General features: G+C 33.2%; 1 protein-coding gene across 3 annotated transcripts in view; it reads left to right on the top strand.

The window, feature by feature from the left end:
* Positions 1-10,983: 10,983 nt before the first annotated feature.
* LOC138329724 (phthioceranic/hydroxyphthioceranic acid synthase-like) overlaps positions 10,984-20,309 on the top strand; it is a 34,679-nt gene continuing 25,353 nt past the window's right edge. The window contains exons 1-2 of one of the 3 annotated variants that reach the window (XM_069277005.1): positions 10,984-11,345; positions 14,735-14,845. Coding sequence is in view for 1 of the 3 variants with exons in the window: in XM_069277004.1 (XP_069133105.1) it covers positions 19,589-19,674 (86 nt within the window). In the remaining 2 variants the exon portion in view is untranslated. Of the gene's footprint in view, positions 11,346-14,734; positions 14,846-19,466; positions 19,488-19,588; positions 19,675-20,309 lie in introns of those variants that run through there. The other 2 variants (XM_069277006.1, XM_069277004.1) reach the window with 2 other exon arrangements.

Genomic DNA, 20,309 nt, shown 5'->3' on the forward strand with positions numbered 1-20,309 from the left:
TCACTGCAAAACATATACAATAATTCAGAAAATATATCATAAACGTATTCATATTGTCATTGAAGTTTATCTTGTTAATCTTGCTGAAATCATCACTTCAATTGTTATTATAATTAGTAATATTATTTAAATGTTCGTGATGACTACGGTGCGTCAATTTATTTCTGTGCTCATTAGATTGATATAACCTGTAACATTTGCATACGTAAAACAGTAAAGAAAACATATAGGTAGGTATAATAACAAGTTTCTTTCTGAAGTTAATAACATATAGATCTACGTTTATCATATAACGACCATGGCTATATTATTGTGAAAAAGAAAAGAATTACATATCACGGGTTTTTTGAAAATATTGTTTTGTAATAGCATATATGTAACAATGACGCTTAGCCTCTAACTCATTTTTTTCATAATTTGTCTCTTTGGATTCCAATTGATAGATATACACGTTGTGCGTGTAAGGATATGGCAGACTATATGTGTGTCGGGCTCTATGAGTGTTTATACTTATACAGTATGTATAAAATCTCTAATATTTACTACATTGTTATTTTCCTTACTCTGTTATCACCTAAGATACCCAATGTTCTGTAATTTATCGTTGACTACGTCACACATATCGTATCTACGTGAATACTTATAATCACGGTTTTTTAAAGATTTCCTTCAATTTATGTATCTTCTTGTCCTCTATATGTATCTGATTTTTGCGATTTTCTTTTGTACATCTATGTGTCATCTAACCTCAGTGAAATCCCTGAATCCTGACCTGGGAAGGAATTGCTAGTCTGTATCGAAGCACAAATACTGCGTTTATAGTTTGGTAAGAAATTTCAATATTTTATTCATATCAACCATGTACATCGGTTTTCATTTGCGGTCTTATCTGTATTACCTTTATCGCATAACCTAAAGCCTGTTGAGTATATGTGTCACCGCATGAGAATCGGTATACATGGTTTTAAAGCTCGCCTTCCACTTGATAATAAGAGGATCACCCCTTTTTTTCTTCTGATGGTAAATTTGTTCTGGCTCTATAAATACAGATCACTTCCAATTACTGTGTTTTTATTTTTGATTTCTGAAGGCAAAATAAACAACATCTATAGTCAGCAAGCTCTCCATGAAAATAGTAATAAGCAGTTATATATTGTGTATATATATTTTTGCGTCTGCAGTTTAATATTATTAGTACATTTATGGTTTGCGTATTTGCTATATTAATGTGGAAATGTTGAATCAAATCCGGGTCCTTCTGCTGATAACTCAGATACAATTTCATCATACAGTACTGTATCATTTGATAATGATAATGACTTGTCAATAGTTCACTATAATGTTCAAAGTTTGCTACCAAAAATATATATTATAATGTCTGAACTTGAAGATTTCGATTTTATCGCTATTACCGAAACTTGGTTAAACTCTATCACTGAGACCTCGGATGATCTGCTTTTCGACAAATTCCATCCCCCATTTCTTAGGAGTAGATATGATCGTATAGGTGGAGGAATAGCTGTATATGTAAATAAAAATATAAAAGTACACCGTCGTACTGATCTTGAAATAGCAAGCTTGGAATGTATTTGGTTGGAAATAAGTGTAAACAATATTGATATTTTAATTGGAACATTTTATAGACCTCCAAATTCCAAAAATGATATATGGCTCCTCATAGAAAACTCTATAGATCCTGCTGTTGATACAAATACTGAGAATATCTTTATAACTAGTGATTTTAATGAAAACATGTTGAACCTGCCAGGTACACACGGACCAATACATATAAAAGATATTCTACATCATTATTCCCTAACTCAATTAGTAAATGATCCAACAAACTTCACTGAAAGAACTTCTTCTTTACAGTTGGAGAACCGTTTCTACCAGCTTTAGATAGATACCACTGCCCTATATATGTATATATTGATATTCCTAAAAACACCTACAATTGTACATTTAAAAGAAAAATATGGCTATACAACCAAGGCGACTATCAGCTGTTCAATAACAAACTTGGTGAAATCGATTGGCAGGTAAATATAAATAATTGCCCTCTACAAGATGCTGTTAACTTTTTAACCGAATCAATTTTAACTTTTGCTGCATGTTCAGTTACCAACAAAATTATTACTGTTCGTCCTCGAGATTCCCCTTGGATGCATAATAATAGCAGAGCTCTGATAAGAGCTAGGAAACGTAAGCATAGGAAAGTTAAACATACTCAAAGTCAAATCCATTGGAATAAGTTCAAAAAGTTACGTAATTCATGTGTTGATGCGAGAAGAAAAGCCAAGGCAGATTACAAAACTAAACTGTCAAATACACTTAAACTTACTAAACCATGCACTCGATAATGGTGGAAATTAGCAAACACGTTTACTCGTTTCTCCAAAAAATCTGTTTCTATACCCCCTTTAATATGTAACAATACAGTAATTAATAATGATAAAAGTAAAGCAGACGCACTAAACACCTATTTCGCAGAACAGTCTTCATTAAACACTTCACATTCTACATTACCTACACACAATGTGTTCCATCCACCTTATTTAGATATATTCACTATAACTCCCCAGGATGTTGATGACGCCATTAGTGTTCTTGACGTGTCTAAAGCAATTGGTCCCGACTTAATTCATGCAAAGCTTTTGAAAGAAGGCAAAGAGCAATTATGTAAACCACTGTGTTGTATTTTTTAATAATTCCTTAAATTCAGGTATTTATCCAGATAGTTGGTAACTGCAAATGTAACTCCAGTATTTAAAAGAGGCGATAGATCTAATCTAGCAAACTATATATAGACCCATTTCTCTTATAAGTATTGTTGGTAAATTAATGGAACGTTGTGTGTTTAAATATATTCACAATTTTCTTAAAGATGAAAACTTCTTCACTGAATACCAGTCGGGTTTTACATCCGGTGATTCTGCTATTAATCAGCTACTTTATATTACAAATGATATTGGGAAAGCTTTAGACTTGGGGAAAGAAATTAGAATAGTATTTTGTGACATAAGTAAGGCATTTGACCGTGTTTGGCATGATGGGTTGATATATAAATTGAAACTAGCGGGCTTATCAGGTAACATTATTAAATGGTTTGAAAGTTATTTAATAAATAGGAAGCAAAGAGTAGTTGTTGGCGGTAAATTTTCAAGCTTCAAAAACATAAATGCGGGTGTACCACAAGGGTCAATACTCGGTCCTCTACTTTATCTTATTTATATCAATGACATAATTGTAAATTTACGATGTAACGTTAAACTGTTTGCAGATGACACGTCTCTGTATGTTATTGTTAATAATCCAAATGTAGCCAGATCAATGTTGAATAATGATCTTGAAACCATTCAAAAATGGGCTGATACGTGGCTGGTGACCTTTAACCCAAACAAAACAGAAAGTTTAATAATATCACGGAAATTATTAGGACCCAATCATGGAGACATTTACCTAAATAACAGTGTTGTTTCTGAAGTTACCAATCATAAGCATCTTGGAGTTTGGTTCTCTTCAAATCTTTCTTGGACTATACATATAGACCATATTATAGAATCAGCCTCTAAAAGATTAAACATACTGAGAAAATTAAAATTTACACTTGATAGAGACACTTTACAACACATTTACATGTCATTCATTAGACCCATCTTAGAGTATGCGGATGTAATCTGGGACAATATACCAAACTACTTAATTGATAGGTTAGAAAATGTTCAAACAGAAGCGGCCCGAATTATAACAGGGGGAACCAAACTTTCGAAAATAGAGTTACTTTTAAAGACACACAATGGGAAAAGCTATTCGAACGTCGTAGAAAACATAATACATTTTACAATATCACAAAATGGTTCATAACACATCTCCAATATATCTTTCCTCCATATTACCCCCTAGACCAACCGCAATTCATATACAACACTAGACGATCAGATATGCATCAAACAATTCGCACAAGAACACATTTGTATTATGAATCTTTTTTACCTTCATTGACTCGTGCATGGAATGAACTTCCATTAGCTGTAAGAGAAAATTCCTCTATTAAGGTTCTCAAAAACTACTTTGAAACTGAAATCACAAGAACACCGATTAGCTATTTTAACACAGGTAATAGATCAGACCAAATACTTCATGCTCGGTTGCGTCTAGAATGCAGTATATTAAACCAACATCTTTACAGTAAAAATCTTATAGATTCGCCTCGTTGTGCATGTGGTTTTATAATAGAAGATTCCTTTCATTTTTTGTTCAATTGTATCAAATATGCTGACATTAGGCACCAATATCTTTCTGGTATATTCCCAAAATATAATATCGTTGACGATTTAAATATCCTTTTATGGGGTGATCCTTCATTTGAAAATAAAATGAACGAGGAAATTTTTGTTTCGGTACAGAAGTTCATCTTTTACAGTAAAAAATTTTAGTAATTCATACCTTGTATAGTTTTCTTGTTTTTTTTCACTGGGGTTTCAATCAATATAACTTGTCAAACCACATAATTAATTCATAATTATAACTTTACATTTACTATCACAAAATTATTATTTTAAATGTCTGCAGTAGATGTACACGTAAATCATATAGATTTTTACTTAATTGAAAAGTAACTGTAAAAATAATTGTCTATTGACAGTATATTTCTATATCAAACACTGAATGTACTACGGAAAAAATATATATATAGAGAGAGAAAAATGTCTCTACTTAAGTATAAATGTATTGTCTCACTGGTTGTTCTGTTATTGTGTATATGTCCATGTCAAAACGCCGTGCTTTTATTTTAGGAGAGGAATTAATATAAGCTCTTAGCTTGTTTTCCCATCCTAGCTGTCTGTATGTATTGGTGTATATGTATGTATATATTTGAATAAATATTGTTTAAACTAAAAAAATGTAATTGACGGCAGAGGACGTGTGTTACTTGCAACACTTATTGTAAGCTTGTTATATACACAGTCAATGTGATTAAAATACAGATTCTTATTATCATTACGTTTGATAAGAGGATCTGACAACATCCTATTAGAGGTCGTGACCTTTAGAAATGGCCAAATCAAATTGCTACCATCAGAATATTGAATGTGAATTTTTGTCAGAATCATTTGCGATTATGTAGTCATCCCGCCCAAATAGCACAACAAAGCTAAATGTATATGTAAAATGGGACGAAATGACGTTTTCAATTGATGTAGTAATGTGTAGAAAATTAATCTGATCTGAAGTACAGGTGCTATAGAGGTCATCCGAACATGATCCCTTATGGGATGTTGTCAGATCCTTTATTGAACGGAGTGGTTATAAGGATCTGTATACAGTAAACATCATTTTTGGTCAGTAATCTAGCTTATTTTACTTTTATTTTAAATAATAAAAAAAACAATGATATTATAGTAATTACATCAGTTCCGTTCTTTAGATTAAGTATACAAATTTATTGTTTTAGTTTGATTTACAAACCTAATAGGATTGGGATCTAGGGGGGTCCACGTGCACTCCCCGGATGACATGTGTGATAAGTTTACTGAAACATATTTGAATATAGCTGGGGAGTGCATACCGACTAAGACTGTTACAATTCGGCCTAACGACAAACCATGGTTTAACTCTGACTTACGACGAGAAATAAAGAAAAGAGACAGACTATTAAAATTATTTAAGTCTAGCCGTTCTATAGTTAACTTAACAGCCCTTCGGAAACAACGTAATCATGTTAATAATTTAAAGAAACGCACAAAAGAAAACTTCTATGCGGACATATATGGTATTTTAGATCGATATTCTAATTCTAACCCCAGAAACGTTTGGAAAATTGTCCACAGGCTTATCAAATCTTCTAATACATCCAATACTATACCTCCTCTTTATAATAATGCTGGAAACCTTGTAATGACAAACGATGGTAAAGCTAACATTTTAAATTATTACTTTGTTTCCATTTCTACTATCGACGACACAAACATTGACGTACCAGAGGTAGAGCTTAGGACTGACACTGCCATATCTGACGTACATTTTCAACTTCTTTATCAATAAATAAAGCTGTAGGCCATGACGGAATCAGCCACAACATGTTAAAAAATACAGCAGTTTCAATAGCCTATCCCTTATCTCTAATTTTAAGGTCATCTTTGGACTCTGGTAACTATCCAAATCAGTGGAAACTAGCATTAGTTATGCCATTTTTTAAAAAGGGGAAAACACATTCCTGCAAATTACAGACCGATTTCTCTACTTAGCACGATTGGTAAAGTTTTCGAACTCTTAGTTGTGAAATATTTAAATAATTATTTACTGGAAAATCCACTTATCTATAAATACCAATCAGGTTTCCAGCCTGGTCATTCTACTGTTCACCAAATGATAGAAATTTATCACACGTTATGTGAAAATCTTGAAAAAATGGAGCCAACGTGCCTAGTATTTTGTGACATTTCTAAAGCGTTTGATCGTGTTAGGCACAAGGGATTGGGTGTGAAACTGGCAAATTATGGAATAGGCGGGAAACTTCATAATTTGTTAAAAAATTATGTTAGTAATCGTAGACAACATGTTTTTGTAGGAAATAGTAGATCTTCCGTTAAAACTACAAATACTGGCGTTCCGCAAGGGTCAGTATTAGGGCCCCTACGTTTTATTCTCTATATAAATGACATCACTGGTAACCTTGAGAGTCTTTCCAAATTTTTTGCTGATGATACTTCTTTATTATGTTCTGGACCTTCACTTCTAGCAATTGAAACTAATATAAATAATGATCTTGTTAAAATTCAAAATTGGGCAGACAAATAGATGGGTAATTTAATCCCCTGAAAACGGAAGCTCTACTTATTTCAAACAATGAACATGAGCATGTTATGAATTTAAGATTTAATAATGTTAATGTAGAGTTTGTAGATAACCATAAGCACCTAGGAGTTACTCTGGATGCTAACTGTAAATGGAGTATCCATATAGATCACATTTGTAAAAACGTATCTAAACAAGTAAGTGTACTTCGCAAGCTAAAATACATTTTCAATAAACAAACTTTAATAAAAATTTATAAAACATACATGCTGCCATTATTTGAATACTGTTGTGAATAATGGGATGGGTGTACTCTCGGTGACGCAGATAAATTGGAAAAACTTCAACTAGAAACTGCTAGAATAATAACCGGTTTACCGTCCTATGCTAGTAGACACTCGCTATACTCTGAAAGCGGACTAGAGACTCTTGCTAATCGCCGCTCTCGGAGGAAATTACAACTTTTTTACAAAATAACTAACAAATTAACACCCTTTTATCTATCTAATTTAGTACCTCCTCTAGTCTCTGAAAGTACACATTATAATCTCCGTGACGCAAATACTTATTCTCTACCGAACTTCCGACTTCAACTAACAAACTTTTTTTTCCCATCTAATATTCAACTTTGGAATCAACTAGATTTAGAAATTCGACAAAGCGTTTCGTTATCGGTATTAAAAAATCTATTAACATTAACAGTCCACCAGCCCCTAATTACTACTATTTCATTGGAAGTCGAAAACCTAATATACTACTTGCCAGGCTAAGAAACAAATGTAGCACTTTAAACAATGACCTGTTCCTATCAAATTTAATAGATTTTCGTATATGTCAGTGTGGACATCACACTGAAGATGCATACCACTTTTTCATTGATTGTGTTATATATGTAGACCAAAGAATTAACTTATATCGTAGTCTGAGGAAAATACAATTATATGTCAGAACACTCAGAAAATCATTATAGATACAAATAGATTTTAGTTGGTTCACTTATATGGTTATGATATGTATAACATCAAATAAATGTATGATTATTTTCTCTAAACTATTATAAAATTGCAGCAATTATGGAACTATTCTATACTATTGTATCTTCTCGAATGTTGACGGCAAAAGTGATAAGGTATATTCAAGGACGCAAGGAGCGAACGGAGATTGATGCCCTTGGCAAGGAATGTGATGGACAATGAAAGCAGAAAGCATTTGGAAGTGTTAAGTGTGTACTTCTGCTGTCAACATCCGAAAAGAGAAAAAAAATAGTATTTACCTTTATCGACATGTATAAACGTGCGTACTTAAACTAAGTACTCTCTCTCTCTCTCTCTCTTTCTCTCTGTCTCGGATGTAAATTAAATTGTATATATGTAGATACAATCGCATCTTCTTTAATGTTTAATGTATATGTAAACTTCTATTGGGAAAGGGCTTTATATAAGTTGGATAACCTGTGCCCAATTCCATTGTATGTTTTGATACATTAAAAATATGTTTAAATCAAAATGTATATGGTCTGGCAGATCCCTGTATTCATAATCACGTGTACGGTCATTGATATGTTGTCTATAAATTGTGCATGAAATGAACTTTCATTATCTAGGCTATGTGTTGTTGAAAGCAAGTGTCCTGCTGTACTATTGTCAGCTTTCTATCATGCACACATCCAGCATTACTTTCTTCATTACTAATACTTTGTAATTCACTTCATCTTAAGTCATAGTTAAAGCAAAATGAGCAATATTAATATATTACGTGCTAGTTTATCATTATGTTATAAGATGATATCTACATGGTAGCTTTTATTTCTCCACTTTGAAATAAAGTTTTTTTATTTATATATTAGAGTATATATGTGTAGTGAGAGATTGTATGAAACCATTAATAACTTAAAGTTAATTTCTACACGTAAAATAGTTGAGTTAGTCTTTGAAATAAATTATTATACCCGTATGTGGTCCTTTCAGTAAAGTGATTGCATTACCGTTTCTTTCCCTAAGATGAGTGGGTTCAGAGTTGAATAAGACTTTTATAGCTTGATATTGGTGGTCCTGATAAACATAGAATATTTAAAAATAGAATTTTTTGTAAGTTAACATATGTACTCTAAAATTATTGCATTTCTATTCATGCATCTTCCCCACCAGTACAAAAATACCTAACAACTAGATATACTCTTGGGTGAAACAAATAGTTTCTCTTTTCACATCAGAAATCAAATAATTATTGGAAAGAAATATATTTTCCTCAGCAACTTTAACTCAAAAGATACAAATTAAGATTATCCATCTCTCTTATGTAGATAGAAACTATTTTAAATTGAATTAAAAATGATTAAAGAGGGAAACAGAGTTACATTTGAATTTCAAATAAAGTATATATAATTAAAAAATAATACCAGCACCACAAAGGCTACAATATTAATTTTGAGCAATCAGACGGCTTTTATTTCGAAACAATGGCAACAATGCATTTAAAACTGTTACTATCTCATTCGGCCTACCCCATAACCCATATGTACCAATTTTCACTAATATCTAATAATATCTAAATTTCAACCAATCAGAGGCCTCCGTTTTGTTACCATGGCAACCAATATTTTAATAGGTGTTACCATGATATTTAGCATCAAAAATTATTACTGTACACCGATTTTCACTTATATCGGACTCTGGAATCATAAACTGGAAATGTATAACTAGGTATATTAACAAAGAAGTGTTCCGTTGCTACATGCACTCTCTATTTTGAAGTCACTCAAAAACAGTTTTCCCGGATTTTAATTTTGAACCTGATTAACACATAGACAGGAAATGTCATGGGAGTATTTTTAAACGGCGGTAAAATTGTGGACAAAACCAGTACCAGGGTGAAATAAGATGACAAAGAGCAATGTTTCGTTTTCTTTTTTTCCAAAAAGTGTTAAATTTTCGTAAAAAATATAATTTCAAACAAAATTTTCCGTTAAAAATCTAAAAGAAATGACTTAAATACAAAGTATACGATCTACTCAAATGATTTATGAATAAAAAATGTAGAATATTTAACAAAGGCTAACCTTTTTTGGCATGTTTGTGCAGGTAGTTTTAATGAAAATGACTACAAAGAATTCAGGCCCTTTGGGCCTTTTTAAAATCACAAAAGGAAAAAGAAGTGTCATTTTAAAGGGACAACTAGTTGTACTTACAATATGCAAAGTTTCAAGAAAATTGGACTGTGGGCAGTTTCTATGGGATGTTTAACATTAGCTTGAACACCACCTTTGAAAAAAAATCGCCGCGTGGGCGGATTTTGAGACCCCACCTTTATTATATGGTTTTGCAGGTCCATATGTGATAATAAATTATTACTCTAACTGATTTTAATCTACAGATAGTAAAAAGAAAAAAAATTGAGGTTGATACTGCTGTCAATACAATAAAACTTATGTTACACATGTAATGGTTTTTGACCTAATACAACGGTTAAGTTGTATTATAAGATTTATTACTGTAAGGATTAGTTATGTTTTTATTTATTCTGACGAAGTGTACATTACTACCCTGCTGTAATAGGTTTTGTTCTGGCTCATGGTTGTAGCCCTTCTGCAGACTATAACATTCAGGAAATCTACTCTTCATTTCCTGGTATTTTGCAACAAATGCGAAACTAGGTACATATAGGGATTGGATTTCGTTTTTATGTTAACCATGCTTGTATGGAGCAATTCCTCTAAGAATATATTCTATGGGGCGCGTTAGCGCCTCATATTGAATATATTCTTAGAGGAATTGCTCCATACAAGCATGGTTAACATAAAAACGAAATCCAATCCCTATATTTACACTCACACGACTTTTTATTTATATTTTATGCAATAAAATTGTCATTTGAAAGTGACGTAATTATTCAATAAAAGTCGGTCAAAAGTGGGAGGAGCTTACTCAATTGAACAGCGAATGATGCCGCCTCACGTAAGGTAGAATTATTCATCCGCGACGACAAAAAAGTTCAATATTTTAGTGTAAAATAAACATGACAAACAAAGTAAATTTCAGAGATAATTTTATTTAATCAGATCAGAACTTTAAATAGGTATTCAATTTTGCTAAAAGTTCATATATAGCGTAATAACATAAAGTATTTGTTCACGGCCACATGTGTGAACTCGGTGACCGTTATTGTGCAGCGAGGCGAGGCTGACGCACGCTTACACACTGGAGTTTTCCAAAGTTGTCAAAACACCAGTGTTCAAGTAGCTAAATTTGTTTGAGATTGCCGTCTGACTTGACGATATTACATCCTTCGGAGCCATGTGATTATATAATCTACGCTTAGATCCATCGCTATCTATGGAACAACTTCACTTGTGTTCGATGGATACAATGTATTTGTGGTGACGCGTAACTGTCAACACGTGTATTACTAACGGTGCATGTTTTATAATTCACATGATTAAATTCTCAAAGAACAAAGACAAGAGGATATGTTTATAACTGACCTCTATCAGAGGGTCTCACGCCCGTCCACCCCAAAGACTCGATCGTAGGACGAACATAGGCACAGAGGTAATGTTTACATTTGACACCCATCATTTTTAACAAAAATGAAAGCACGTCGGCCCGGTCGGGATATTTTTCCGTTTCTTTATACAATTATTAATTTAAAAATTGTTTGAATCATACATTAATATAAAACATGTATATGTTGTTTAGATTTTTCCGAAATTCTATGAAAAACAACAATATACACGTAATGTTGCGTCAAAATGTAAACAAAGCCATATGTGTTGCTTTTTAAAAAAAAAAGTAGTCCTTTTACGTTGCACAGAACATTTTCATACGCAAGTTCAAAGTTCAATGTTACCATGCAGTTATGGTAAACAAAATCGGCTAGTATTAGAGTATAGTGACCAAGCCTAGCAAGTGTAAATATAAACTTATGTTAAACATATGTTTGGGCTGAAAGACAGGCTTTAATTGTCCTGCTGTGCACATGCATGTTTATGGTCTTGCAGATCACTGTATTCATAGTCACGTGTACCAAAGGGGTCAATGATCTGTTGTTTATAATTTAAGCATTAAATGTGCTGTCATTATCTAGGGTATGAATTATGCAAAGCAAGTGTTTTGTTATTGTCAACTTGCCATCGTGAACGCATCCAACGTTACTTTCTTTTTTAATAATATTTTGTATTTCACTTCATCGTAAGTAATACATATTTTCATATTGGTTTTTAGGCGAACCCTGATCACAAAAAGTATATAAAAATCATTTGTCACCAGGTTATTTTTTATCTTCCAGGATTGATTAATGTACTAATGACTTAATATTCCGGATTTTAAGGATTTTTAAATACACATCATTTTCTTCCTGTAACATGTGTAATGAATATGTGTACAACATAAAAAAACAACCAGTGCTATTCCAGGAGCGAAAAATTTAATCTTGGTCACCTCAGCCCAATCACAGGACTCACACATTGTTCATCAATTGCAATAGTCGCTATGTACGATGCACATCTTGTCCACTTTATCACTAGATTTTGCGGGTATTAAACAAAGAACACACACATCCATCCCTCTGAATTAATTATTACGTTGAACGAATGTAACAATTATTAAAACATGTACAGTGTATCTTATATGCCACAAGCTTCATGACGAATATTACTATATAATAAGGTCAGTTCAAATGTATTATATATTATAGAAATATCGGTTAACTTGTAATAATAATAATAAACTTTATTTACTGAGGCAACGGGTGATGTACCGCATGGTCCTCTAGTTAGTAAAACGTATAATAATGGCTTAATTAAAAGTACATACATATACATGGAATATCAGAAATATAAAGAATGACACTTATGTCAGTCAAAGTAGCTTATTAAAACTTATCACAGGATGCATAAATTTCACTCATTAATGTTGATCAATTAAATGACATTTGCCTAATACACATGCATGCTAAAGTAAAAAAAAAAAAAAGAAAAAAAAGATGAAGAAATTAAATTAAAATTAAATTTGACATCTTTATATGCTAACATGGCGGCATGATCTCAAGAACATGTGTCATTTTAAAGGGACAACTAGTTGTACTTACAATATGCAAAGTTTCAAGAAAATTGGACTGTGGGCAGTTTCTATGGGATGTTTAACATAAGCTTGAACACCACCTTTGAAAAAAAATCGCCGCGTGGGCGGATTTTGAGACCCCACCTTTATTATATGGTTTTGCAGGTCCATATGTGATAATAAATTATTACTCTAACTCATTTTAATCTACAGATAGTAAAAAGAAAAAAAATTGAGGTTGATACTGCTGTCAATACAATAAAACTTATGTTACACATGTAAATGTTTTTGACCTAATACAACGGTTAAGTTGTATTTTAAGATTTATTACTGTAAGGATTAGTTATGTTTTTATTCATTCTGACAAAGTGTACATTACTACCCTGCTGTAATAGGTTTTGTTCTGGCTCATGGCTGTCGCCCTTCTGCAGACTATAATATTCAGGAAATCTACTCTTCATTTCCTGGTATTTTGCAACAAATTCGAAACTAGGTACTTCAACTTATGTGAAGCATATGTTTGGGCCGAAAGAAGTTTTTAATTGTCCTGCTGTGGACATGCATGTTTATGGTCTTGCAGATCACTGTATTCATAGTCACGTGTACCAAAGGGGTCAATGATCTGTTGTTTATAATTTAAGCATTAAATGTGCTGTCATTATCTAGGGTATGAATTATGCAAAGCAAGTGTTTTGTTATTGTCAACTTGCCATCATGAACGCATCCAACGTTACTTTCTTTTTTAATAATATTTTGTATTTCACTTCATCGTAAGTAATACATATTTTCATATTGGTTTTTAGGCGAACCCTGATCACAAAAAGTACATAAAAATCATTTGTCACCAGGTTATTTTTTATCTTCCAGGATTGCTTAATGTACTAATGACTTAATATTCCGGATTTTAAGGATTTTTAAATACACATCATTTTCTTCCTGTAACATGTGTAATGAATATTTGTACAACATAAAAAAATAACCAGTGCTATTCCAGGAGCGAAAAATTTAATCTTGGTCACCTCAGCCCAATCACAGGACTCACACATTGTTCATCAATTGCAATAGTCGCTATGTACAATGCACATCTTGTCCACTTTATCGCTAGATTTTGCGGGTATTAAACAAAGAACACACACATCGATCCCTCTGAATTACTTATTACGTTGAACGAATGTAACAATTATTAAAACATGTACAGAGTATCTTATATGCCACAAGCTTCATGACGAATATTACTATATAATAAGGTCAGTTCAAATGTATTATATATTATAGAAATATCGGTTAACTTGTAATAATAATAATAAACTTTATTTACTGAGGCAACGGGTGATGTACCGCATGGTCCTCTAGTTAGTAAAACGTATAATAATGGCTTAATTAAAAGTACATACATATACATGGAATATCAGAAATATAAAGAATGACACTTATGTCAGTCACAGTAGCTTATTAAAACTTATCACAGGATGCATAAATTTCACTCATTAATGTTGATCAATTAAATGACATTTGCCTAATACACATGCATGCTAAAGTAAAAAAAAAAAAAAAAAAGAAAAAAAAAAGATGAAGAAATTAAATTAAAATTAAATTTGACATCTTTATATGCTAACATGGCGGCATGATCTCAAGAACATGTAATAAGCATTTGGAGAATATTTGATAACATAATTATCATTTTCAACAAAATGTGCATTAAAAGTTTCTCTCTTTGCCCAATACAGTCAGTTTTAAGTCTCAAACATAAACCTTTTCCTATTAGGATATTTCTAAAAAGACCATATATAGTAAAGACAGTTATTTGAAACTTTTCAGAGAATTACTCGCATACATGTACATTGTACTGCATAATGTATGACGTAATTATATATTATTAGCGAACAAGATCATTCGATAAGGACATAACCAATGAAAACAGAACCACTGGACCTATTTAAAGGGACTTTGCGCGAAGATTGATCAAAAAGGAAACTATGATAGAACTGCAGGTAAGATAACATTTTATTATAAAATATCTTAGGTTGCAATGTTTGAATTTCACTTCTTTTTTCTTTCTTTCTTTCATTTTCATTTTGCTTTTTACATTGCTATTTTTGCATGTTTTTCCTGATTCACGTTTAATCTTATTTTCATTAATTATTTATCGATAAAGTAATTTACATATTCTGTATAATTTGGTTGTACAATACTTATTTTCATATTATAGCTTTATGCATTAAATACAGATGAATCGGATACTGCAAACTGTAATTACTTTTGACATGCGTGGGGCAACAAAGAAGAGTTTTGGTATTTTAAGGCATACAACAAAATATTTTATTTTATGAATAATATAAATAAATAATTTGATTCTAAAGGCTTGATCATAATTGCGCTAATAGCGTACCATAACGTATTGGGAGACTTAAGTACCTCAGCGTAGCTTAGACTACAAAAACATACAAATCCTTATCTGTTTAATTAAAAATAAGAAATTGATGATTGCAGACTTTTTGCAAATGAAATCCTGGTGCTTTACGTTCTGTATTTAATAAAATATTGAACTTTTAAAGTGTAACAGTCTAACACTGTAGTCGCCAAAGGAAGTTTTTGCCTGTGATTGGTCAGTTTGCTTTCTGAACTTCCTTCAATTTTACTGTTAGATAGTCCTGAATTTCGAAACATAACTCAGATTAGTTGAAAACGGTTAAATTTTGAATACTGCAATTATACATGTGCCGATGACATTGACCTTTTTTCTAATAAAAGAGTGTAATTATCAGCATGTTATAAATCCGTGCACCTGACGTCTTATAAAAGGTCTTACGCACATTATTTCCACAACAAGAAATAAGTATTGCTAACTGGATTATTATGGGACAAATCAATGAAATACGCCTAAATCAATAAACAAAACTTGAACTTCCTTATAAAATGACTTCAGATGTGTTTGTTTTTCTGGATTATATTTAGGAGGTGTCTCATATTAGGTATTCAGACATACTGAAATAAAGAGTTAGATCGGGCATGGTTCAAAGCTCCCTAACTAATACACGCACTGCTTACTTAAACATGAATTGAAAACTGTAGGCATTTGTTTGTGAAATATGAAGGGAAATTCCTAATCAAACATTACGTAGATATTTTATAGTAAAGTTGGAAAGTTATTCGTTATTCGAATAACGAATAACTGTCTAACTTTACCTCTGGCCAAGTAAAGTAAAGTTAGACAGTTATTCGTTTATTTCAAGCGTCACCTGTTTTGACGGATGCAGCCCAATTAAATAAAGTCATTCTTTGTGTTTAATTCCTTGGAATAACTATATTTTTCGGAGATTTCCATTTAAATTTTTCATTTAAATATTTAAAGCACAGACCTTTCTAAATCATTTGAGAGTTTTGTTGTCGATAATAATTTTTTTACTGAAACCAAATCTTCAGTTGCGTTCACATTTATTTACTCTTAAACTCAAATGTATAAGAAGAAAAATATAAGAGTTAGACAGTTATATAATTGATTTGGATAATAATACTAACTAGCGGAACGCGCCCTGAGCTTCGGGTTGGAAACTGGATCTCTGGGTCAAATAACACATCCTATATCCATTATCAGCCGTATAAGGTCCCAGGCAGTGGTAAGACATGATCGTGCACGACTTTTGGAGGTGGCTGCCAACTAAGTGGTGCCCATAGAACATTTCATAGAAATCTTATTCAAATTGAAAGCGGAACGGGCCCTGAGCTCAAGGTCGGAAACTGGATCACCGGGTAAAATGACACATATTACATACATTATCAGCCGTATACGGACCCAGGCAGTTGGAAGACGTGCTCGTGCACGGCTTTTGAAATTGGATGCAAATTCAGTGCTGCCCATAGAACATTTCATAGCAATCTTATTCAGATTGAAAGTGGAACGAGCCCTGACCTCTAGGTAGTTAACTGGATCGCCGGGTCAAATAACACATCTTATATACATTATCAGAAGTATACGGTCCCAGGCAGTTGGAAGACGTGCTCGTGCACGACTTTTGAAGGTAGCTGCCATTTCAGTGGTTCCCATGGAACATTCCATAGCAATCTAGTAAGGATTGAAAGATGAACGAACCTTCAGCACTGGGTGGGAGAGTGGATCCCCCAACCCAAAACCCCATCTTATATACTTTATCAGCCGTATACGGTCCCAGGCAGTGGTGCTCGTGCACGACTTTCGAAGGTAGCTGCCATCTCAGTGGTTCCCATGAAACATTCCATAATCTAATTAGAATTAAAAGAGTGGATCCCCCAACCCGAAACCCCATCTTGTATACATTATCAGCCGTATACGGTCCCAGGCAATGGGAAGACGTAATCAACAGCTTTTATAAGTGTTTATTCAATGTCCTGAGAGTTGAAAAACACCGCCTATTGTGATAGTCACACATTCTATGCACACTGGTGACTACTCGGTCTATTTTACATAATCTCTGCTAATGATAATTCAAATTGGACTTACTATCTGAAGCTTATATATCTGACAGTTATAAAGTAAAGTAATCAGAAGTGTTTTCTGTGTACATTAAAATAATGCTTTAAATGATTGTTGGAAACAGATATGAGGCAATATAACTTATAAGGCTTCCTTTATATGTGCATAATTTTACATATATAAGTGTATGTGCAACAAAAGATTCAATAGTATAGGAAAAATCTCCTTTTAATGAATATAAGACTTGTGTTTCCTTTATTTTCACATCTTTTATTTTATGTCGTATTTTTAATGAAGAAGAATGTCAAACAAAACATATATGTGTATTTTCTATGATCAGTTGAATATTCTTGAAATAATTGATATAAATGTCTTTATAATAGTTTATATGTTTTGAATTTGGAAATTTCTATTTTTAACACAACGCGACTAGTGTTTGTATTATTGCTAACCGGCTCACTATTGATGTGTAGGACTTGCCCTTCAATGATATCTAGTGGTGACCTCTTGAACAATTTCATCCAAAAACTCCCTGTTTATTGAATAATATTTCTTTGGACCAATCAAAATATTGCATTCCCTTTACAGCAGTATGCAGTCATGGGAAGCTTGCCTTATGATTGGTGGAATGCACACAGCCTCTGTGTGGAATATACACACACCTACACTATCACTGACTGTCTCTATATATGTATACACTCCTCTGTCTAACTTACATAAAAATATACAAATTGGAATTACTATCTAAGGCTTATACAGATTTTAAAGTAAGAGTTTCTTTTTGTGTATATTAAATAATGTTTTAAAATGATTATTGATACGGCTGCCCTCATCTGGGCATAGTTTTACCTACACAAGTGTGACACACAAGAGACAAGAGCGTGGGACAAAAACTCAATTTTAATGGATATAAGACTTAAATGCTTTCTTTATTTGGATATTGGTTATTTTATGTAGGAATTTGGATTAAGAAGAATGTCAATAAAAACATATACATATACTGTATATGTATTTTCTGTGATTAGCTGAATATCCTAGATATAACAGGTTCTCGTTATCAAACTATGCCACCCGGCCACCAGACCAGGCCATTAGACTGCTGATAGATACAGAAAGCCGTCAATTAAGCCTAAATGTCCAGGACATACATTATCTGTTTTCTGGGAAATGGGTCATCTGTCTAATAGCTTGATGTTTTAAAGGGACAATTCACTCAGGATAATTCTTTTACATAACCAAGAAGCAAAATATGGCATAAGTTTTGTTCTATATTTCTTATGAAGCATATAACATAAAAAAATGAAAAAATTCCACGTTATTGTTTAGTATTTCAATTGATACTGTTGTAATTACAAATCGTTGATCAATACGATTAAGCAGGTATGATATGTACGCTGTACCCATATCCGAGCCAAAATCACGCACGTTAAACAAATGAACTACATAACCACTGTGGAGGTGATAAAATGATTTTTTTAGTCAAGACATTTCACCTAATAAAGTAAACACACTACTGTCAGGGCGATTTGAGCAGTTTTAAACAAAAGTAGCATTACTCTAACAGCAAGGGACAGGGTTCGGCATACAAGATGTTCGACCACAAGGTGTAATGGCGGCCAGCGAGCGAGTTTGAACATTTCATACGCATTTCACCACCATGGGCTTTTCTGGTATATCACAGTAAAACCGACTGATCTTATTTCCATAAGAACTGGGTATTTTCCGATATATGTACAGATTTTAATATTCGCTTAGACTGAATTGTCCCTTTAATAATGGATTGGTCAGATATTCATCATTAGAAAATAATTCATTTTTTCACAAAACCAGAATGGTGTATCAAATGTCATATCATCAACAGGACTTGAAATTAAAATATGGCAGTGCTAAATTCATCTAATTCATTTGATGTTATTAAAAAATTTCTGTATCTGCTTCGTTGTATTTGCATTGATTCTATTTCTCCTGCATTGAATGTGCAGTACTTTCAGTACTTTGATTACTAACTCAATCTGGTGATCAATGTAGCAAGACTTCTGCGCATCTTTTAGTATGTTCAATTATAATAAAACTATGAAATTGAATATTAAATATGTCTGTTTGGTTTAATGATACAAAGACATATTCATTTGCTTATTTTATAGGCGTCTTCCCACTGCCTGGGACCGTGAACGGCTGATAATGTATGTAAGATTGGTTTTTTTGGTTGGGGGATCCACTCTCCCACCCAGTGCTGAAGGTTCGTTCCGCTTTCAATCCTAATTAGATTGCAGTGGAATGTTCAATGGGAACAACTGAGATGGCAGCCACCTTCAAAAGTCGTGCACGAGCACGTCTTCCAACTTCCTGGGACCGTATACGACTGATAATGTATATAAGATGTTTTTTATTTGGTTGGGGGATCCACTCTCCCATCCCGGGCTGAAAGTTCGTTCCTCATTCAATCCTTATAAGATCGCTATGGAATGTTCCATGTGAACCACCAAGATGGCAGTTACCTTCAAAAGTCGTGCACGAGCACGTCTTCCCACTGCCTGGGTCCGTATACGACTGATTATGTAAACAAGATGAGGTTTTGGGTTGGGGGATCCACTCTCCCACCCAGTGCTGAAGGTTCGTTCCTCTTTCAATCCTAATTAGATTGCTATGGAATGTTCCATGGGAACTATCAAGATGGCAGCCACCTTTTGAAGTCGTGCACGAGCACGTCTTTCCACTGGTATATAAGATGGGTTTTTTGGCTGGGGGATCCACTCTCCCATCCAGTGCTGAAGGTTCGTTCCTCTTTCAATCCTAACTAGATTGCTATGGAATGTTTCATGGGAACCACTGAGATGGCAGCTACCTTCAAACGTCGTGCACGAGCACGTCTTCTCACTGCCAGGGACTGTATACGGCTGATAATGTATACATGATGGGGTTTTGGGTTGGGGACCCACTCTCCCACCCAGTGCTGAAGGTTCGTTCCTCTTTTAATCCAAATTAGATTGCTATGGAGTGTTCCA

This window comes from Argopecten irradians, chromosome 8 (assembly GCF_041381155.1).
Source record: "Argopecten irradians isolate NY chromosome 8, Ai_NY, whole genome shotgun sequence".
NCBI lineage: Eukaryota > Metazoa > Mollusca > Bivalvia > Pectinida > Pectinidae > Argopecten > Argopecten irradians.